At 51.6% G+C, this 21,246-nt stretch overlaps 9 protein-coding genes across 9 annotated transcripts; 4 read left to right on the top strand and 5 right to left on the bottom strand.

Moving 5' to 3' along the window:
* Window positions 1–505: 505 nt before the first annotated feature.
* On the top strand, window positions 506–782 carry ALTATR162_LOCUS7222 (uncharacterized protein; the record flags this gene model as incomplete). Its single annotated transcript, XM_043314850.1, has 2 exons — window positions 506–597; window positions 650–782. 2 exons carry the CDS (start codon window positions 506–508, stop codon window positions 780–782), a joined length of 225 nt encoding a protein of 74 aa, XP_043170785.1.
* A 1,130-nt stretch (window positions 783–1,912) lies between these two features.
* ALTATR162_LOCUS7221 (uncharacterized protein) lies at window positions 1,913–3,290 on the bottom strand (the record flags this gene model as incomplete). Its single annotated transcript, XM_043314849.1, has 5 exons — window positions 1,913–1,991; window positions 2,053–2,320; window positions 2,378–2,941; window positions 3,019–3,180; window positions 3,239–3,290. 5 exons carry the CDS (start codon window positions 3,288–3,290, stop codon window positions 1,913–1,915), a joined length of 1,125 nt encoding a protein of 374 aa, XP_043170784.1.
* Window positions 3,291–5,324: 2,034 nt separating this feature from the next.
* On the bottom strand, window positions 5,325–8,176 carry ALTATR162_LOCUS7220 (uncharacterized protein; the record flags this gene model as incomplete). Its single annotated transcript, XM_043314848.1, has 4 exons — window positions 5,325–5,459; window positions 5,510–5,959; window positions 6,010–7,863; window positions 7,919–8,176. The coding sequence occupies 4 exons, from the start codon at window positions 8,174–8,176 to the stop codon at window positions 5,325–5,327; spliced, it is 2,697 nt and encodes an 898-aa protein (XP_043170783.1).
* A 1,043-nt stretch (window positions 8,177–9,219) lies between these two features.
* ALTATR162_LOCUS7219 (uncharacterized protein) lies at window positions 9,220–10,286 on the top strand (the record flags this gene model as incomplete). The annotated part of the gene is made up of 3 exons (XM_043314847.1): window positions 9,220–9,278; window positions 9,387–9,976; window positions 10,027–10,286. 3 exons carry the CDS (start codon window positions 9,220–9,222, stop codon window positions 10,284–10,286), a joined length of 909 nt encoding a protein of 302 aa, XP_043170782.1.
* A 1,277-nt stretch (window positions 10,287–11,563) lies between these two features.
* ALTATR162_LOCUS7218 (uncharacterized protein) lies at window positions 11,564–12,566 on the top strand (the record flags this gene model as incomplete). Its single annotated transcript, XM_043314846.1, has 2 exons — window positions 11,564–11,692; window positions 11,790–12,566. 2 exons carry the CDS (start codon window positions 11,564–11,566, stop codon window positions 12,564–12,566), a joined length of 906 nt encoding a protein of 301 aa, XP_043170781.1.
* Window positions 12,567–13,327: 761 nt separating this feature from the next.
* ALTATR162_LOCUS7217 (uncharacterized protein) lies at window positions 13,328–14,572 on the bottom strand (the record flags this gene model as incomplete). The annotated part of the gene is made up of 3 exons (XM_043314845.1): window positions 13,328–14,314; window positions 14,376–14,480; window positions 14,534–14,572. The coding sequence occupies 3 exons, from the start codon at window positions 14,570–14,572 to the stop codon at window positions 13,328–13,330; spliced, it is 1,131 nt and encodes a 376-aa protein (XP_043170780.1).
* A 232-nt stretch (window positions 14,573–14,804) lies between these two features.
* ALTATR162_LOCUS7216 (uncharacterized protein) lies at window positions 14,805–16,282 on the top strand (the record flags this gene model as incomplete). Its single annotated transcript, XM_043314844.1, has 2 exons — window positions 14,805–15,473; window positions 15,524–16,282. The coding sequence occupies 2 exons, from the start codon at window positions 14,805–14,807 to the stop codon at window positions 16,280–16,282; spliced, it is 1,428 nt and encodes a 475-aa protein (XP_043170779.1).
* Window positions 16,283–16,393: 111 nt separating this feature from the next.
* ALTATR162_LOCUS7215 (uncharacterized protein) lies at window positions 16,394–18,280 on the bottom strand (the record flags this gene model as incomplete). Its single annotated transcript, XM_043314843.1, has 2 exons — window positions 16,394–16,880; window positions 18,009–18,280. 2 exons carry the CDS (start codon window positions 18,278–18,280, stop codon window positions 16,394–16,396), a joined length of 759 nt encoding a protein of 252 aa, XP_043170778.1.
* Window positions 18,281–19,166: 886 nt separating this feature from the next.
* ALTATR162_LOCUS7214 (uncharacterized protein) lies at window positions 19,167–21,172 on the bottom strand (the record flags this gene model as incomplete). Its single annotated transcript, XM_043314842.1, has 3 exons — window positions 19,167–20,258; window positions 20,314–21,067; window positions 21,147–21,172. The coding sequence occupies 3 exons, from the start codon at window positions 21,170–21,172 to the stop codon at window positions 19,167–19,169; spliced, it is 1,872 nt and encodes a 623-aa protein (XP_043170777.1).
* Between the last annotated feature and the right edge of the window lie 74 nt (window positions 21,173–21,246).

Raw genomic sequence — 21,246 nt, 5'->3', positions numbered from 1 at the left:
CACATCGCGAGGCTGAGCGAGTTACATGCCGCAGTTGCCTCACACCCGCAGCTCCTTTGCATGCGCTCGCGTTCGGGACATGCAGTCGAGCATTAGTGACATGTCTGGTCTGGCTAGAATATCGCTTATTGCTCACACTCTACTGAAGATAATCGAAGAAAGTGCTTGTTTTAATGCTGTTGTAGTGAGGTCGGTTGAAGAGTGGAAAGGCCAGGGTGCAGCCCCGCGCTTCAAACACCACACATGAATGATGATTGGGCGGCGTCGTTAGCACTCTTCCTCCAAGGTTGACTACAGTCTATCTCAGCGTGAAGAGTGGTAGTGCAAGCATTGACTAGTACTGCTATGCAGCCTATTGTTGCCTACTAAAAGTTGTTAGCGCAATGTTAACCACCCTTGCTTCTACTTGAGTTTGCCCACCGCCATCACTGTGAACTCGCCTTCGATCCAGCTCACTACTGATCTCGATTCAGCATAAAAAAACATTAGTAGCTGGCAAGTGGAAATGGCTGAACCTTTGCTGGAGGATGCACCCGTTCACTTCCCGTCGAACGGTATGGTGTCCATGGAACATTTGTCTGCACATCTCCTACCCATGTACGTTTCAAGACAGAATCAAGCGACATTCCATTAAACTAACATCTTTCAGTATTCAGCACAACTCCCAAAGTCGTCATCTCCCACTACGTACAGAAATCCGGCACAAGATTTTTCAACTCGTCCTTGGCTCATTCAATGTCAGACCCTGCTGGGCATATATCAACAATGAAGCAAACAAATGATATGAACTGGTAGATCTGAAGTGTCTACCTCAATTATGTCGCTAGATATATGCCGAAACAAGTCTCATGGAGTTGGCCTATAACGACTCTGTTCTCGATAAAGTCGAGTTGTTGCAGATGAAGACTACACAGCGTTCCACAAAGATGGGTCGCGCATTGAGGCCGGGTCAATGCGGCGCTATTGTCTCGATAACAGTTTGCATCCATGACATGACGTACTTGTACGAAATGACTGAGGCTTATGACCATAGTTCTCGTTTTTCCCCTGGGGGGAAGCGGGCGCTTGATAGACTTATTCTCCACCCTGCAGCAAGTGGAAATGGCTTGATATTGTTTTCGCATAGCCTGTTCAGAGGGTCTTGCTGAGAAAGTTGTTTTTTGTCTCGAGAAGTGTACGCTAGGGTAAAAAAGGGAAACTCGAAGCCGAGAGTATCGACTGCTTGTCACTACAGTTCTTGAAAGTGTAGTCGAGCTGGTTGACATTAAGTAATGTCCCCCAGGCCTGTACGTGCTGAGCGGTACACGGCGTTGACTAGATTGGTCGATGGCCTAAATCGCATCCATCTGGGTAGATGACACGACAATCTGGATCTCAAAACTGAGTCCAATCAATAGGCACGTTTCTCATATGTCACATACCCCTGACATGCCCATTCACAGCCGGACAACAGCTTGGCACAGTGAGTCATCCCAATACAAGTGGCGGTGTATATGAATAAATGCTAGATTGAGGGGTATGTAACACCATGACTCGCATGCTCCAACATCAACAGCAGAAGCAACACCATACAGTAACGTGCACATACCAGATACACTCCCCATACATGCATACATACAAGAAAAACGATGACACACATGAAAAGCGACCACCGCATACTGATGCCTACAAGACATAAAAAGACCACAGAGTGTGAAGATGTCGAATCAGGTCGACGATAGCCATTTTGAAAAGCTCCAGATAATGCATACTTGCGCTATTATGCTGAACGAATGATTGTCGTTTCGAAAAATGTAAAGGTGATTGTTTTGGTCTTTGGGTATACGGGAAAAGGGGGTTCGTCGTGAGGAAGGTCGTAACAAGAGGGAGGGTATCGATGGAAAAGAAGTAGTTGAGTTGAACAGGAAGACGGCTATGGCCACCAGTTCATCCTCTTGTAACTTTCAATGACCTCCTCGACCTTTTCTCTTGTGATCTTCTCTATGTTGTATCTGTCATTGTATTAGCATATTGTCACCTCTAATACATTCTGTGTTGAAGAGAATGACTTACTTGAATCCCGTCTCCTTCTCGAACAAACTTCCATCCATACTCAGATCTGCATCTTTCAGCAGCTCCTTCTCCATGTATGGTGTCAGCGGTGTCGATGAGCTGATGCCGGCTTTTTGCTGCAGTTCTGCCCATGGGTCTAGAGTCTCGTCGTTTACTTCATCGACGACATGATCAAGGTTCAGTCGTGCAAAAGCCGAGATGAGTGTGCCGTGGAAGCCGGTTTCGATGTTGAAGATCTCGCCCATGAGCTGAGCTGTTTGTTTTTGAGCTGTAACGCAATGTCAGTACTGCAGTAAATCGAATGCTGAAAAGTGGAAGGCCGTACAATGATTTGCATGATCCACGATGTTGAACGTGGGTGCCGGTCTGCGTCCTGGAGGGCCCTTCATATACCACTCCACACCATGCCATAGCGCCCTCGTAGAGTCCTCAACATGCACTAGATTCGTTCTTAGGTCTTCCTTCCACAAGAAACGCATCTCTTTTCCCTTGCTCTGGTATACCCTGGCCATGCAAAGCGCCGTGCTCAAGAATTTGCTCGTGTACGGCCCATAGACATGTGCCATCCTCATAACCATGAGGTTCAGTCCGTCGATCTTGGCCAAGTCTTCCTCAGCCTTGAGTTTCCACTTCGCCAGATTTGACCATGGCTTCGGCTTATCTGACTCTTTGCTGGGTGTGCTGTCGGATTTGTAGACCATGCCGGTACTGATTTCGACGAAGCATTTGACTTTGCGTTTCGCGGCCTCGCGTCCGATAGCCATGGATAGGCCGTAGGAGCGGAGTTCGTACACCTTTTCATCCTGGGCGAAGCGGGTCTCGCCGCCGCAGTTAAAGACATAGTCGAATTCTGCGCCGCCTTCACGATCGAATATTCGAGGCAGGGATTCTGTAGGGTTCGAGTTAGCCTCGAACGTCTCGTTGTAGACATCCGTTGCACCGAGAGATGCGGTCAGGGGTACGCACTTTCCTGCGCCGCATCCGCCTGTATGAATCGGTCTCTCGAGCACGCTTCTTTAAATTCGGGTGCGAGCCATGCTAGTTCTGGGAGGTGTTTATCGACGATGCGTATCTGCGATGCGAGCTTGTTGTCGTGAATGTACTTGGTGAGGTGTCGTCCGGTGTAGCCTAATCCACATGGTCAGCTCTCCTGTCATGCTTGGATGGTACTCAGCGTAAGCCTTACCCAAGCCTCCTATTATCAGCACCGAAGGCTTGGTCGCCTCTTCTGAAGCCATTTCTGGGGGTCGCGTATGTTCCTGATTTACGTTTGCTGTGCGCGCAACAATTAGTCGCTAGGAGATTTTGGATGGCGCAGTGGGCGGATGGTGTCTTGTAATGTCAAAGTCGGGGGTGGAGATTTGAGCGTTGCGGATCGCGCTCAGACCCTCGTTGCGATAATCCAACAGCGAAGGACAATATCACGGCTGCTGTAGGCGAGGCAATTCTCTGCGATCGTCTGCCCTGCTCGCGTTGGGAAGAAGATAACACGCGGCCCTCGCGATCGTGGGTGCTGGGCTGGAACAAGAGGGACTAATCGCGAAGAGGGATGCTCACAGTAGGATACCGCGGCACAACAACGATGTCATATAGCTCAGGCCCAATATGTACGACTCATTGACCTGCAGGAGAGGGGACAGGTCAGGCCGATATTCAAGTATGCACACCCAAGCCCGACGATAATTCTCTTCAGAGGAGAGCCACCTGCATCACTGAGGCCATTCGCATTGAGAAAAAAACAAAACATGCACGCCTATAACAGCCAGCCAGCCATGGCGAGGCACTTGTGGCTGATCATATGCACACCATAATGGTCCGCTCCGCAAGCAAGTCGACCGAGATTAGTGTGGGCATTGTTCTTCATGTAGCGAGACCCCGATGCATTGTATTGAAGGCGTCTTTCGCCACCACCATCTATGGATGCAGGTGTTATGCAGACACCATGTTTGTACTCTGTCGCATCACGCCAGCTTCAGAACATGACGTTTACTGTTCCTTTCTCCTGGAGATAGAGCGGTTGTCGCGGGAGATGTACAAGAAGCGGGCGGTGAACGACGGCGCGCTCCTCCCGCAGTGCTGGACCTTGTCTCAAGCATCAAAACTTGGTCGCATGACAGCCCAAGGTGGGGGTTTATTCAGGGGCAAGTGCAGTCCGTTGTTCGAACGAACAAATTTACCAGGCAATCCCTTGCTGACGTAGCAATCCATCTTTGGGCTTCCTCAGACGTCGTTGTATAATGTGTAAGCCACATTCGCGATCTATTGACGAGCGATTGCCGAATAAGAAGCAAACATATGCGGAGTGCTCATTCACCTTTCCCTTTAGGACTGCAATGCTGGGGTTGCTCTTCTAGCTTAACGTCTAGCCTGCATAAAACCCTCGCTTCATGACAACATCAAATGTTCTATGGAAGCAGGCATTGCGAAGGAATGTTCGCTTCGCGGCACTCTTCATATGCGTTCATTACTATGGACCCTGGCTCAAGTAAGAGCTCGTAGCCGGCCGAGTGCTCGTTGTTGTTGCGACCCTGCGCTGCCGCGTCTACTCTCCAGCCCAATGCCGTCGGCAGCTTAGACTTTACTCGTCAAGCTTCAGGACGGCGACGTAAACACCCAAAATGTGTACCTGCATCATGTCACACGGCTTCCGGGTGCCGAGATCTATCGGTGCCTCGTAGCACAGCATAGGCATCTAGAGACGCCCCGATCTGTACCTCCTAGCAATAAAGCAAAGCAGGTACATAACTCCTCCCACTGGCTGCGACGCACTCTTTTCGCCGCTATATACCACATCCCTTTCCTGCATGGTTGTGCGACGCAGCCGATGTGCAAGTTCTGCAGCCAGGTCTGACTCGGTGGTGGTGCATCTCCAGCCATGCATGCACAACCTTATGTCGAACAGCCGTTCATGCATAGCACGCTGACTAACGATGGTGATCGTCCCGCACTTGCATATGCATCAGTGATCAAAATCATTTGAGTATCTCTATTCGATATATTGTTAAAGACGAAAGGCTAGATCTGAGAGCTACTATGAATATCTCGACGCTATGTGGTGACTCCTTAAGCATAATAAGATCAGAAAGACACTTCGCATGCTCGCCCGATTGTGCCACCTATCCGTTTGTACACAGAAGTAGTACTAAATCTCATCATGCTTTTTTGCTAAATACCGCCCATTCAGTCTTACCCTGGAATGCTGTGCGCACCCGATGCAAATCTACGAACATGTCCGAAGACAGAAGACAACCACCCTGCATGCATGCTTTGTTCTAGAACTCCCAGGTTTCATCAACCGACTTGATGGCCCAGTCGAACTTCTCCCGAAGTGTCTTAGAGAAGAACTTCTCAATGGGGACGTCGAACTTCTTGGAGAAGACTACAGTGAGACGGGGATCGATGTAGTTCTGATTGTGGTTAGCCAAATGTCATGCCAGATGGATGTGGGTTGACTTACAATCTTAGATGTGCCTAGGGCAACTTCCTTGTTGCCCTCCTTGTCCTCCATCTGGATCTTCATGTTCTCGATGCGCTGATTGAGCTTATCGACGTTGGCCTCGAGCTTTTCAACAGTTGGGCCCTTGCCCTCGGCTTCAACCTTGCCAGTCTTGTTCTCCTTCTTGTACTTAGCAGCTAGCTCGTTGACCTTGTCCATGCGCTCTTCAAGCTCCTTAGGCTTCATCTCCTTCTCGCCTTCGGCCTTGAGCTTCTCATTGTCCTTTTCGAACTTCTTGGTGATCTTTTGGCGCATCTCTTCGACCTCCGCGTCCTGGTGCTGCTTGACCCATTCGTCGTCGAGATCTTCAGGTCGCTCAAAGTACTCAGCGCCCTTCTTTTTCTTGATCTTGGGGTCTACATCGATCATCATCATTTTGGTCCTCCAAACTTGATAACGAAGACCATTAATCTAACAAACATTAGCATAGGTGAGTATCGGATTGGGTTATAACAACATACCTTCTCGTTCATCTTTTCAATGGAGGTGGCGTGACTTGCGGCGACAGTACGCTTGTGGTTACACAAGATGGCAACTTCGCGATTGGCGTCGTTGTAAGCCTTCACCTTCTCCTGAATCGTGCCAGTAGCCTTCATCTCCTTCAGTAAGCGAGCCATTGTGTAGGAGGCGTTGTAGGTACGGAAAACCTTTGCGGTAAGACCAGGCATGTAGCTTGTAAGATGCTTGTTGAGACCCGACGTGGTCAGTCGATCGAAGATGTCATCGCCTGTGGTCTTGGGCTCCTTCTTGAAAAGTTTCAGGTTCTTAAAGACTTGTGGATCGACCTTGACTTCGTCGTAGAATCGAATACTGTCTTTACCCAAGAAATCAAAAATGACAGTCTCTGGGGGCTTCAGGGTGATATGCTGAAACTTCAGCGAGCAGCAACCGACTGTATCAGCCTCATCTTCTCCCTTCTCGTTGCCAGCACGGAGGGCGAATTGATCGATGAGGTAGATGGCAGTAGCACGCTGACGGTCAGCCATCATCTTGGAATTAAGATCCTTTCGGTAGTCCTTCCGGATACGATCAATATGCTTCTTGAGTTCTCGCGCCTTCTCAAACTTCTTGAAATCGCTCTGACCCTTAATGTCGGAGTTGGCAGCAAGCATGACGTACTTGTAGGCACCGTTGATGTTTTCTTGCCACATAGCTAGCCATGTACCTTCGTGATCGTGCTTGATCTCCTTCCAACGATGACCCACGGGCGGCTCAGGGACCTTGGCCTTCTCGCCAATGTTGATCGTGATCTGCTCGGGCATAACGCGCTTCTTTACACGCCCAGTCTTGGGGTGCTCACCGCGACCACGGAAAAGGCCAGGAGGTTCAACACGGAAGTTGCCGACCTTCTGCTTGCGACCATCCCACATGCAGTACATGTACTCTGCCTCGGCGGCCTCCTTCTCGGCCTTGAGTGCCTTCTTCTCTGCTGCCGGGAGAGCCTTCTTCTTTGCGCGCTCCGCGTCGAACCATTCGAAGATGGGCTTGAAGTCGCACTTCTCGAACTTCTTGATCTTGACTGTGTTTCCGTCCTTATCCTTGCCGTGTCCAGTCTTGTCCAGGTAAGTAGTAAAATCTTCAAAGAAGTTTTTGTTGAAGGTTGGGTTCTCGACGTTGTGGGTAGAGTTCAGCATACTTCCGTAGAAGGTAGCCACCTCCTCAGCCTCTGGGTGCAGAGTGACAGGTACGCCGTCGTAGACCAATTTGACGTGCTTAGGGAGCGGCTCGTACTCCGGAGGAAAGACAACACCGGCGTGTTCCAATGTATCCCACTTCTTGGTACCATCACTCTTGCCTGGGTCTTCCCACCAGCGGTACTCGTCCTCCTCAGCCTCAGCCTCGTCATCTTGCTCTGTCTCCTCTTTCTTGACTTTGCCCTTGCCCTTCTTTGCAGGTGCGGCGGCGGCGGAAGCGGCAGGTTTCGCTTTAGTGACCTTCTTCGGGGCAGCCTTTTTCGCGAGCGGAGCATCAGAATCGGACTCCTCCTTCTTAACACCATTCGCCTTCTTCGCTGGCACCTTTTTCTTCGCAAGAGGAACGTCATCGTCGCTGTCACTCTCTACTTTCTGCTTGCGTTTTGGGGCGGCCTTCTCCTTGTTGCGCAAAGCCTGCGCCTCTTTTGCGGCGGCCTTTTCAATAGACTCCTTCTTCTTTGTGAGCTTCTTAGCAAGAGGCACGTCAGAGTCCGCAGACTCTCCGATCTGTTCGGCGCTTGCTTTCGGGAGAACCCTAGCCTTTAAGGGCACATCGCTGAGCTCTGAGTCGGAGTCATCCATGGGAGGTTTGGCTTGCTGTGAGGTCCGCCGCCGCTTACTCTACCGAGAGGTTAGCTCATCGCAATGCGCATAAGATACGTTCAGGGCGACCTACCAAAGGCTTATCGTCATCTTCTGAGCTACTGGCGTCCTTGTACGATTTGCCGTTGGTGACGCTACTGCGCGACTTGCGCTTTCCGTTGGTCTCAGGCGCATCCACATCCATTTTGTCATCGTCGTCAACCGGGCCCATACGGATTGAGATGCCGGGCTCGACGTGACCGTTGGAAGGGACTTCGGCGTCCATTTTCCTGTCTTCGGCTTTGGTGATCTGTTCGTTTGACTTGACTATGGGAGAATTATTGTTAGCCATCTTGAGTCTTCAGCACAGCTACAATGGAAGCGCCAGATTGAGCGGGAATCGGGTGGAGGCGAAGGTTGTTGGAGGTTGGGTGGTGAGAGCGTTGAATTTGACAAGGGCGATGGGCGCGTGAGAGGGAGATAGTCGTGGCGCGTGCAAATAGCGCAGGTTGCTGGACGCACTCACCTTGGTCTTTTCCTCTCACTAGGGGAGTGTCGTCGTCTGAGGAAGACATGATGCGAAAGACAGGCACGCGCTGAGATTGTGGATAATAAAAACAGGACGGGTGTGCTCAGCGAAGTCTGGCGCCGATCGAGGAAACCTAGCGGATGCGAAAGAGCGGACCCTATGTAAGGGCAGTAGTCGTGGAGAAACGCGTGCCGGGCAAGGGCAAACACGTCGTGCGATTGATGCGATGTCGAAGAACGGAGGAGGAAAGACGCAGGTGACGGGCGAGGGACAAGAGGAATGCTGAGTTTAAGTGAAGCGCAGCGCCAGGGAGCCACCACTTGCCCAGCTGTGCTTCACTAAGTCCATCGGCGCACGGGCGTTCGGCCTTCATCAAATCTGGACCAGTGACTTTCGTAACAGATGCGTAACCTCACCACCGATCCATGCACGGAGACACTGCAAGTAGGCTACAAAAGAGAGCAGACATGACGAAAACCGCTTGTTTTTCCTAATATACGGAACGATGCGTCAAGGCTCTGGCAGGTAGTGCTTGCCACCTGTTCATCCAGTTGCTCCTGCCTATGTCCGTCTAATGTTGTCATGACGATATCGTGTTTGGGGCCATTTTTGGACGTTAAGAGCGTTGGGGGTCCGCCAAAGACACATTTCACATTGCACTCGAGTTACCATAAACGTGGTGGCGCTGGTAAAAGGCACCACGCCCGGCGTCCAGTGTTGGAGAGACTCACGTGACACTTGGCAGGTTAGCGCGCAAAGCAATTCAGCATCCCGATTGCCCGACACAGCTCCCGCTCAGCAAAGACAGCAGTGAAGCACCACCACACGGCTGTCGCCATCTCCACTCATCTCAATTCGTAGCCATGATGATCTCACGAGCTGCGCGCCCGGCCTTCAAGGCGGGCATGGCCGCCGCCGCCGCCCGGTACGCTCCCACCTAGCCCGCAGCTTTTCTCGCGCCCTGCAACCCCCCATTGCCGGATCAATTGCATCGCCAACTGCGTCAAGTGCTGACTGGAAATCGTGTATATAGTCCTGCCACCCTTACCGTCTCCAACGCCGCCGGCTATGCCACCCTCCGTGAAATCGAGGGCCGTCTCAAGTCGATTCGCAACATCGAGAAGATCACCAAGACCATGAAGGTCGTCGCCTCCACCAAGCTCACCCGCGCCCAGAGGGCCATGACCGAGTCCCGCAAGTACGGTCAGACCTCCAACACCGTTTTCGAGAGCGCCGAGACCAAGCCAATCGAGGGTGATGGCAAGAAGAACCTGGTTATCGTCTGCAGCTCCGACAAGGGTCTTTGCGGTGGTATCCACTCCGGAATGTCGAGGAAGGTCAGGGCCATGCTTCTTGAGGCTCCCGAGACTGAGCTGGCCGTCATTGGCGAGAAGTGCAAGGCGCAACTGGGTCGTTCCAACGGAAAGAACATGGTTCTGTCCTTCGCTGGTGCCGGAAAGGACGTTCCTACCTTTGCCGACTCCCTGCACATTGCCGACCAGATCTCCATGCTGCCCACCGACTACGCTTCCGTCAAGATCGTCTACAACAAGTTCATCAACGCTTCGAGTTACGAGGCCACCATCCAGGAGGCTTACTCTGAGGAGGCTATTGCCCAGTCTGGTACGTCACAGCTTTGTAGTGGGATGAGCCATGTCTAACTGTGTATCTAGCCAACTTCGCTGCTTTCGAGATTGAGGACGAGGTTCTCCCCAACCTCCGCGAGTACGCTCTCGCCAACTCGCTCTTCTGGGCGCTGGCTGAGGGTCACGCTTGCGAGCAGTCTGCGCGTCAAAACGCCATGGACAACGCTTCCAAGAACGCTGGAGATATGATCAACAAGTTCCAGATTCTCTACAACCGAACGCGTCAAGCCGTCATTACTGGCGAACTTGTCGAGATTATTACCGGTGCGGCTGCTTCCGAGGGTTAAGCGCTCTAGGAGCTTTAGACTTGATATCCCGAGGATCTGGTTCCATCTCCCTCATGGGCTGTGTAGAATAAACATCTGTTCATAGCTCTTTTGTATCAGCCAGTTCGTGGAAATTGTTCATGGTCTAGATCTTGTGTCTGCGTGCGCCATGTGTGCTTCTTGACCGCATCTGCGCCACTGGGTCTACGTCACACCTGGGCAGCACTGTGCACATTTAGGGTCATATTCATCACGTGCGCCATCCTTCCTGCGTCGTGGTCGTCGCAGATATGTAGGCTAAATGCATCCTCGGCCATTCAGAGAGCGCATCGTCTCCTTGTAATCTTGCCATCACTCCCTCACTAGATGGAAAATATGGCCTGGCTAGAAGCCCTGGGCATGTTCTACGGCGCATCGTCATGGGCCTTTAAATCAGCCACCTACAGGTATTTGCGATGTTTCTCATTTTCCTATTGGATATATCCAGGACTAATGTACGGTGTATGTTCCGGGCAGACCCCGTGCGCACAAGCTATCTACGCGACTATGTCATTGATCGCACAGCCAGCAACCAAAAAGTCTTGTCGCCAGGTGACCATGCCACTACTCAGCAACGCGGACATTATTCACACCAACAGCTATGGCACTGTAAATCAAGCAACACATACAGGGTGCTTCAAACCTTCTGCGTGCTTTAACCCAAGTGATGCGGTGCCTGACCCTCTTTGGCGAGCTTAGCTCTCGATAAGGGTAGGGATGGCTTGTCCGTGAAACGCAACCTGCGTCGTTGAAACAACCGCCCCTCTGATCACACCCTCGCTGCAGAAATAGTACGGCAGGGCCTTAGGCACCTTATAATATGGCCTGCTATGGGCGTTCGCATTGCTTTTATCAGCGGCCGCATTGCTTTTATTATCGTTCGCATTGATTTTCCACGAAGTGCTCCGGAAGCCGCAGTTATATTCTACCGTTTTCGAAGAGCTGGTACTTACCCTGAAACATACAGAGGTCTCAATAGCAAGATCAACCACAAGGGGAAAGAGCACTTGCACTGTTGCTCCTAGCTTGCTTGCGTCGCTAGCTGCTCTACGCATATCGACAACCTCAACAACTCAACCCTGAAGCTGGCTTCACTTCTTTCTTTCGATGAGGCTGCGCTTCCCTCTTTTCGACCTGTCTCTATCCTAACCACTTCTCGTCGGAGCGAACCTTCGCAACAACACTTCTCTCACTGCGCTTTCTTAAACTTTGATCTGGATCAACTCTCGACGACCAACAACTTCAAACGTCTAAGCAACATGTTGGCGCAGGCTAGAATTAATACATTGAAGGAGAAGATGCAAGTTCTCAAGGATCTATATGCGAGTCGACGCTACACGCAGTGCGCAAATCTTGGCGAGCATCTACTGAGCGAAGTTGATAACAGGGTACGTAACGATGCACATGACGCCGCCCACTTTCTTTAGGTTGGAGGCTGGCCAAGGCAGGCGCAAAACGTGAGAAGCAGGAGCTGACCACCAACAGACTCATCCTGTACACAATGCTTACCTAAACTTCTACATGGCCCTCTCCCACGACACATTGGCAAGAGAAGCGACACTCAAAAACCGCTACAAAGAACTAAATGCGGCGGAGAAGTACTACAGTGAGACTATCGTCGCTCTTACACCACCCTCGCCATCCTCTACTGCGCCGACCATCGACGGGGAGCAGCCTATGACACCAGACTCGGCCACTATTCCGGACGAGCAGGCCTGGTCTCGACGATTATCCAGGACGAGGTCCTTCGACTCCACTAGCAGTTATCGCAGCTCGACATCCAGCACGGATTCCTACGCCTTTGACTTGGAGCAGGACCCAGATCTTGCACTTAGGAATTTTCGCTTCCCATCGCCACCGGGGAAAGTTGCAGACTCGAGTACGCCTGCTGAGTCCAAAACTCTGTCCCAGTACTTCAAGAACGACAGTGTGCTATCACCGCTGTCAACCGAGCAGGTACGATCGAAACCAGTGGCCCGACTACCGAATGGTGCCCCCGCCTTCGTCCGTATGGTAGAGGGTCACCTTGCTAGTGTGCGTACCCTGAAGGAAACGACTGGTGTACGGGGTGTACGATTCGCCTTCCCAACTCCTTCGCCCTCACCCACGAAGTCGTGGTTCAGAGATTCGAAAAGCAGTCCCCTGTCAGAGGAAGAGGAGAGGGAAAACCTACGGGAGAAGAGGAGGAAGGTGACATTCCGGCCACGCTTCGACCCTGAGAGCGTGCGGAAGCTTTGCAACGACGCCCTGGCAGAGCTTTGATGAATGTCGGACCTGATTTTCGGTGGAACGGTCTCCAAAACCCATGTGCGCGTAGTCGAGGCTGATGACGAACGCATATGGCGATTCAAGTCACCAAGGTCAACAACGATTTGCATGTTCGATACGATTTTTTTTTGTGTTTATTTAGCAAGGTGTCCCAGAAGGACAAAGTCTCATATACCCCAGCCTGGAGTCTTTCGCAGTTCTCTTTGTAGATTTTTTGATTTATGCATGCATGTATGTATACGCCTGGTCACGAAGTTTTAACATGTATTAGTATAGACAAACTTTTTTCTTCTTTCCAAGTCGTATCTTGCTGTTGCTAAGGTACGGGTGTCCAAGGCCAATGCAGATACCATAGCGCCATTGAGTAGCTCTGTATGACGATGATTGCCATGCTATAATACACCCTCGAAGCTCATATAATATTCTTCCTTGAGAATATATTGACACAAAAAAACTCCAAGTGTCTGCAAAGGTCAGTTTACCCAGGTATAACTCATAGGAAACCAGACTCGTAGGCTTCAGATGTGAAGATCAGCGCAGGAGGTTGGCTCGTTGAATGCGAGATGGAATGTATAACATGATCATTTGCCATCCCTGTCGATACATGCTCGTATGCAGGTGCCGACTGGTCTAACCGTTGAAGAAGAAAAAACTCGCTCAGTGATATCGTGGACTTTTGAAACCCGCCACCGTAATGCCCTAAAACGCCGTTGCAATGCAAGCTCCTCCACACACTCTCCTCGTATGGACGTGCTTTATTTCTGCATTTCATCCAACCCCCTCTTAATCCTCTGGCACTTGATCTTGAGCAGCTTAACGCTCTCCAAAAACAGCTCGTCGCTCTCCCACTGACCCGTGCTCTCCACTTTGAAGATGAAGTGATCCCGTATCCGGCCCAGCTTGACCTTGTCCTTGAACTCGGGATGTCTTAGGCACTCTCTGCTGACAGTGTCGTTCATAGCGTTCTCGACTACGGCTTTGGGCTCGCCTTCCTTGCCTTCCAGCTCAGAGTGTTTTTGCACGTCTTCAGAGGTGACCTTGTCGAGTTTGATCACACCACGGGGGAAGCAGCGGGCGAATTTCTTCGCGTCGGCGCCGATGATAGGTTTCGTAATGTCAATGGTAGGCATGAGGCGGTACGAAGCTGTTGCCACGGGCGAAAACTTGGCGTGATCTTGTCCGATGCCCTTGATAGCGTGCATACTCAGAGCTATGCTCTGACCGGGTCTCATCTTGGCGATTAGGATGTCCGGGTTGGTTGATCGAATCTCCTTTCCTTCGCTATGCGCAAACACCTCCTTTTGGCGACCATGAGGCTCAAAGACAATGTCTTTAGCGTAGACGTTGTGGCCGACGTAGAGCTTATCGGGATCGGTTTCCCCGGCTACTGCTCGTTGTAGACCGCCGTCTTGCCATTTGCATTCTACGTCGAGGCGTAGTACCACAGTGTTATAGTCTGCGGGTGTTCCTGAACCTGCATCGTCGTCTGTCGGCTTCTTGTACCATTTCATCCAGCGTAGACCCTCGCGGTCGCCGCACAAGGGGATGAGGCCGAGGCGGTGGGCGAGCACTTCGTCTTGGATGATGGATGTATTTTGGTAGATGAAAACGTCTTCTATGGCAAGCGTAGGGATTTCAGAGAGGAGAATGCGGCGAAAGGCGTTGGAGACGGAGGTGTCGATGCCAGTGAGGGAGAATTCGGTGTTATTGGGCGAGTGCTTGTGGAAGGTGACGTTGAAGTTCTGGACTTGTAGTTAGTATGCAGCCAAGTGTATGTAGGAGTTCCAATGTAGTCGCACATACCTCTTTGAAGTAGTCCAGGTCCCATTCATGATTCTCGCCCGGCCAGTGTCCTGGAAAGTCGGTAGACTGCTGGTTGGTGACAGTCTCTGGGCCAACTCCAAGCGTCTAGTGGTTGCATTAGTGGAGAACAAAGTATATATTCCAGGTCGCGTAAGTACCTTGCGCTTCATCAGTTCCTGTGCACTCGGTGTCGACATGGTTGCGGCGTTGAGGTCAAGTTTGGTGTTTTGGGTGGGGAGCACTTTCTAATGTTCACAAAAAGTTCGAGGAAGGCGCCGGCGCGCCAAGACCCACCCGGCCAATGGCGGTAGACTCATTCTGGTAGCATCATCGATATGAGGAAAGCTCCCCTCCAACGCCACGACCTCATTCTCCACTCTACACGCCCATTGAGGCCCTATACTCAACGTAGGGAGAGATACAATCACCATGCCCGTCTCCTTTGCGCGTCTGGCCGGCCCCGCGGCGAAGCGAGTGTGCCTCAACGCCTCCCGACCCCAGCTCCGAACCGCAATCCCTTCACGACCCATTGCGCGATGCCTGTCAACTACATTCCCCCGCCGATACGCTCAAGTCGAAGAGAGCCAGCGGACACGATTGGTCCAGACAGATTCCAACTTTGGTGGCGTTGCACCCGCAGAGTCAGCCCAGGAAACCAGGGCGGAAGAGGATGACCATGTCGACACCAGGAAGATCCGGCATTACACTGTCAACTTCGGTCCCCAGCATCCCGCCGCCCACGGTGTGTTGCGTCTGATTCTCGAGTTGAACGGTGAAGAGATTGTGCGCGCCGACCCCCACGTTGGATTGCTGCACAGAGGCACAGAGAAGCTCATCGAGTACCGGACATACCTCCAGGCCTTGCCATACTTTGACCGACTCGACTATGTCTCTATGATGACCAACGAGCAGTGCTTCTCGCTGGCTGTCGAGAAGCTGCTTAACATCGACATTCCAATTCGCGCCAAGTACATCCGTACCTTGTTCGGTGAAATCACCCGCATCTTGAACCATCTCATGTCGGTTTTGTCTCACGCCATGGACGTTGGTGCGCTGACGCCTTTTTTGTGGGGTTTCGAGGAGCGTGAGAAGCTCATGGTGAGTTGCGCGTGGCGATACTGTGGATCCCACTTGCTGATTACATGTAGGAATTCTACGAACGTGTTTCCGGTGCCCGTCTCCACGCAGCCTACGTCCGCCCCGGTGGTGTGTCACAGGATCTTCCACTCGGTCTGCTCGACGATATCTACCAATGGGCTACCCAATTTGGTGACCGCATCGACGAGACTGAGGAGATGTTGACAGACAATCGTATCTGGATTGGCCGTACAAAGGGCGTTGGTGTTGTCTCAGCTGCTGACGCCATCAACTACTCCTTCTCCGGTGTTATGCTTCGAGGATCTGGTGTTCCCTGGGACGTCCGCAAGTCGCAGCCATACGACGCCTACGACAGGGTTGACTTCGATGTCCCAGTTGGTGTCAACGGTGACTGCTACGACCGTTACCTCTGCCGTATGGAGGAGTTCCGTCAATCCCTTCGCATTATTCACCAGTGCTTGAACGACATGCCAGCCGGCCCCGTCAAGGTTGAGGATTACAAGATCGCACCTCCACCACGTGCCGCTATGAAGGAGAACATGGAGGCGCTCATCCACCACTTCTTGCTTTTCAGCAAGGGTTACACTGTTCCACCCGGTGAGACATACAGCGCTATTGAGGCGCCCAAGGGAGAGATGGGTGTCTTCTTGGTCTCAGATGGTAGCGAGAGGCCGTACAGGTGTAAGATCAGGGCACCTGGATTCGCACACTTGGCCTGCATGGACCAGATCTCAAGAGGTCATTTGCTCGCAGATGCTGTAGCAATAATTGGTACTATGGACCTAGTATTCGGCGAGGTGGACAGATGATTGGGACAGGTATGAATGTATTTCCTACATGGGGAGCAGAAGAGATCAATTTAATTCAATGTACTCAGATGTGATGCCATTATTCCTGTCGGATCATGCTAGGGATGTACTTTACAAGGTCTGATCGCGGTCCAATGCTCCATCGATGGCAGCGATCAATTCATTTATGTACCCACATCCACGAGCGTTCGCCGTCGCCAGTTGCTCACCGTGGATCGCGAAGACTTGCGAACTCAGCGCTATCAAAACTGTCTTGTCCACGGTATCTCCAATCTTGGTCATCGGTTCTCCAAGCGACTTGTGATTCTGGATTCCCCCATGTTGCTTACGAAGTTGTTTGGCGTGCCGCGTGAAGAAACCCTTGAGCTCACACAAGCTTTGTCTCAGAGCCAAGACGAAGGGGGCCATGTCGTACTCGCTCTGAGTGGACGCTGTCCATGTGGACGAAACATATTTGGTCTCCATGACGAGGTTGATATCGAGTGGACAGATGCTGGGGTAGGATGCCTTGACCTCTTCGACCATCTGCGTAGCTTCAACTTCCTTCAAATCACCACTGAGGTTGTAGAAAGCGAGGGTGCCGTCGTGAGCTTGGCTTCTTCGCAAGATTAGGTAGGATATTCTTGACTGTTTGCTCCAGAGCGTCTAATGCAGTGCGTTCTCTACTCAGTTTCTGTCGTTCGGCCTCTTGCATTCGATTTCTCAAAATGGCATCTTCGAGTGACATTGGAAGGACGGACATGTGTGCGTGCGCGTTCGAAGGTGGTTCCGGAATTGCTGTTCCAGGAGCAAGGGGCGTTCGGTATGTTACAAACATTACTGCGTTGAGAAAGTGTTTAGAGGTGTCGATTGCGGTCTGATTTCCTTCACCTACACCACCCTACCTGTAACATCTGCGTTTAAACATCAAGTGGTATATGCCCCGAGGTTACGTCACTGTCTCATTTATAACTCGAGGAACGCTAGTTTCCCCGCCTGCGTAGCCCAACGTAAAATGAATACAATTTCGTTTTGAGAGTATTACATGCATGTTTCCTGTTCCAATATCGCTCTGGATGCCAATGCATGTGGCAGACTATGAGTATATGCTGGAAACCCAGAGAGATCACGCAGCTGTTACACTGTACAGCATGAGTTCGATACATGATTCTAGACCAGTTATGAACTTCAGTCTCAGGTTCACTCATTATATTGTAAGTTCTGGCAAGACGACATGAATTTTACATTATAGGTACTGACAAGTGACATGGAGGTAGACCTGCTCCGGTGTGGTATACATTATTCGTTTCCCTTCCTTTTTTACAAGAACATGCCTGCGGCAGAGCCGAACACCATGATTCCAAATAGCAAAAGCCCAGCTTTCGAAGACGCGCCATGTACCACATGCACTGCACTGGCGGCGCCCGTCGAGCCTGCAGCCGATGTACTAGCACTCGCGCTCGCATCGCTACTGGCACTCGCAGTTCCGCTTTCGCTCATCGTCTCAGTCGACGTCGACTGAGCAGCCGTGCCACTGCTGCTGCTGCTGCTGCTGCTAGCTGCGTCCGGGTCCGTCAAATTCCTATTGATCTCATCAAAAGGTGGGCTGCAGATGACAATCTCAACCCTCTTGCTCAAGCATTCTCCCAGGTCCAAGAAGCTCTGATCGTCCGTGGTCGAGCACGATGCTGTGCAGGGGAACGGGCTACCCGATGCGGTGGTGTCGTTGCTCGAACAGCATGCGTACATGTCCCAGAAAGCATGCTCGTTGACGTCAGCATCGTTGCTGATGACACATCCGCCATTGAGGCCCTCTGGCCGACCGATAGGGTGGTTGGATGGTTGCGCAGATTGCTCAGGGCTAACGGAATTCGAGGCGCATCCCACCGCAGGGCCGTAGCTGAATATGGACGGAAACTCGGTGGGTTTGGTGAAGGGACTAGGCGAAGCATTTGTGTAGGTCGTGTAGACGTAGTTGTAGGTTGTCGTCGGTGTTGTGGTAGTAGTAGTAGTCGTCATCCTGAATAGTTGTGCTGAGTGTGAGGCGAGTGGAAGGATCGGAAGGGCCCAGTGTTATCTCAAGAGGCTGAAGACGTCAGGACCGAAAAGCAAAGAAATAGACTTTAGCTATAAAGCGACGAACAAGCTGACGCGTCTGAAGAACCGAGCTATATCGTATCACAGTGAAAAGAAGCGGTGTCTCGAACGTAGGCGGAAGAATACGAGGTGTGACAGGCCATTGATACGAGCTTAGGAGCCCCGATCTAGAAGGTGAGCGTACCTAGGTAGGCGCTTTCCTAGTTTCTTAAAATAGCAGGCAAGATCATCGAGGGTAGTAAAGAAACTGCGTTTCCTGGTGTCGAGATGGATGCAAGACTTTGCGAATAGCTCATACAATGTTTGTTGCACAGCAAACAAACAAGTGAAGTGAACAAAAGCGCGTGGGGAAAGCATCTTCGCCAGTGAGCTTTACGATGGATGCGGGGCTCGCTGGCTTAGCGTGGCAGCCTAAGCTCTTCGCTAACTCTCATTGGTGGATCGGTTTTCAGCTCCCAGTCTGGTACCAGCTCGAGGCTTGCCAGACTCGTAGTCGCGAGACAGTATCAATAGCACGCCTGCAGCCAGGCGATCATGCAACTCAAAGGTACATAGTCATCTCATGACAAAGTACACGTTCAATATCGAGCACGAGAGCTTAGACAGCAGTTTGAGCCAAAGTAGCACATTCTTTTTCGTTTCACCATTCTTGCAGAAAGAGATTCAGTTACACATCAAACAAACAAGGAACTAAAAAGTGGTTTGAACGATTGATTTCTCATCTTGGTATCATAGTTGCTATGCAAAAGATAGCCCATTAACATCATACTAACATCATCACACTCATATTCTTTCTCATAAACACCATCTATGCCTTCTCGTCGATAGAATGGTGAACACCAACAGTGCGGTCTCCGTGCACACTGCTCCTCCTCAGGGTTGGGTCCTTGTCGTAATCCTGGTCAAGCTGGTTCATCTCATCCTCAGTCTCATTGAGGTGGTGGAACAAAATCCAGATGACGCAGCCAGCGATGAACGACGCAACAGCAAGACCAGCAAACATCCACTGGATCTTGGGGTCGACGACAAGCGGGTTGAGCGCCTCGGAGATGGCAGATCCGAAAGCGTTGGTGAGGAGGTACATGGACTGGACAAAGGACTTCATGCTGGGAGGGGCTTTGGTGTATGCGTACTCAAGACCAGTGACCGAGGCGAAGATCTCAGAGAGACCAATGAGCATGTAAGCACCGGTTTGGGCGGCAATGTGGATGTTGTTACCCTGGTGAACGCCATCGACAAGATCAGCGTCGCAGTTGCCGGGATGCGCGTAGCAAGGACCGGACTGGTAGATGTAGTATTGAATAACGCAAGCGTAAACCATGGCGAAGGATGCAATCCAGAATCCGGCTACGATACGGTTGATCGGCGGGAATGGGATCTTGTGCTTGCGGAGTGTAGGCATGAGCCATTGGTCAACAATAGGCAAGAAAACGATAATGGCGATGGGGTCGAAGTTCTGCATGAGATCGTTGGGAATACCGTGGCCACGCATTTGACCGGCCTGGGTGACGAAGTTGTTGGAGAAGTTGCCATAGACGACCCAGTAGATGGGGTAGAAGGCGAAAACCTGGCAAGCGACGAGAGCACGCTTGACCTCATCGACGAAGTGGTCGTCCCAGTTGAGCAGCTTGGTCTTGCCCATGCCGGCCTGGTAAGAGGGCTTAGCAGCGTCCATCTTCCGGTTCTTGATCATCAACCAGATAACGCGGAAGGCATTGGTGATGATGGATCCTTGAGGAGGTCGAACAACGTAGACCTTGCGACCGAGGACGAGGACGAGCAGTCCGACGAAGAAGACGCAGAGACAGAGCAAGTAAGCGGACCAGAAGTCGATGTCACGCTCCATGTAGGGGGTAGCGAGCAGAGACAGAGATCCGGCGTTGATGCACCAGTAGAAGATCTGTTTCCGTTAGTTAGTAAAGTGCCAGATTAGCCGCAATTTGATAAAAACGTACCATGTAAATCCTCTGGATAGTGATCGCAGGATCAATGATGACCTTCTCGCCAGTTTTGTCATCATGGCCGATGACCATTTGTCTCCTCTTGTACTGATCGGCAATCAACGGCGCAACGTTGGACTTGATGCCACCAGTTCCGAGACCAATGACAATAATGGCAACGATGAAACCACCAAGACCAGCGCCGTGGTCGAGAGCAGCCGGGATAGATGTGCAGGTGAGGATGATAAGACCGACGATGTAGACGCAGCAGAAGATGACGATAGTGTTGTACTTTCCGAGGTATTGATCGGCGATGATGGCACCAAGGATAGGAGTAACGTAGCACCAGAACTGGAAGAAGGTAGAGAGACCAGTGGCTCCCTGGTGGCCCATACCGAGCGCACCGCGACCTTCCTCACCACTGCGAGGGCGCGAGATGTAGTTTTGGAAGATACCGGAAGCACCATAGTAAGTGAAACGCTCACAGAGCTCGACAATGGCGACCAAGAAAGCGCTCTTGGGGAGAGGCTCTCCGACCTTGCGGAGGGTCTTCAATTCCTCAGCGGTAGGCCTGATACCGCCAATGCCATCCTCCTCTTGGACAAAGGAAGCAGCATCGGAGCCGGAGCCGGTAGTGAGTGCACCGGGCTTCTCGAGATTGTAGTGGGTATTAACGTGCGCGCCGGCAACGTTGGAGTCGTTGAGGGTAGCGCCGTATAGATGAGGGTGCTGGTCAGCGACCTCTTGGCCGTGCTGGAGTGCCTCCGCGCTGTCAAGAATGTTAGTAAACCGTCTCAATCCCAGCAGACCCGAATACAAAAGGGCCGCCGAGCAAGTATATAACATACGCAGTAGTCTCGTGGGCGGTAGCCATGGCTTCAAAGCTCAATCGCAACCAAAGACGGCGTCAATGGAAAGGCAGCCCAGAGCGAGTATAACCAGAGGTAA

The sequence above is a fragment of the Alternaria atra genome (genome assembly GCF_907166805.1).
Source record: "Alternaria atra isolate CS162 genome assembly, contig: 28, whole genome shotgun sequence".
NCBI lineage: Eukaryota > Fungi > Ascomycota > Dothideomycetes > Pleosporales > Pleosporaceae > Alternaria > Alternaria atra.
Note: the sequence above shows the minus strand (reverse complement) of the source record. Positions and strands in the feature narration are given on the sequence as shown.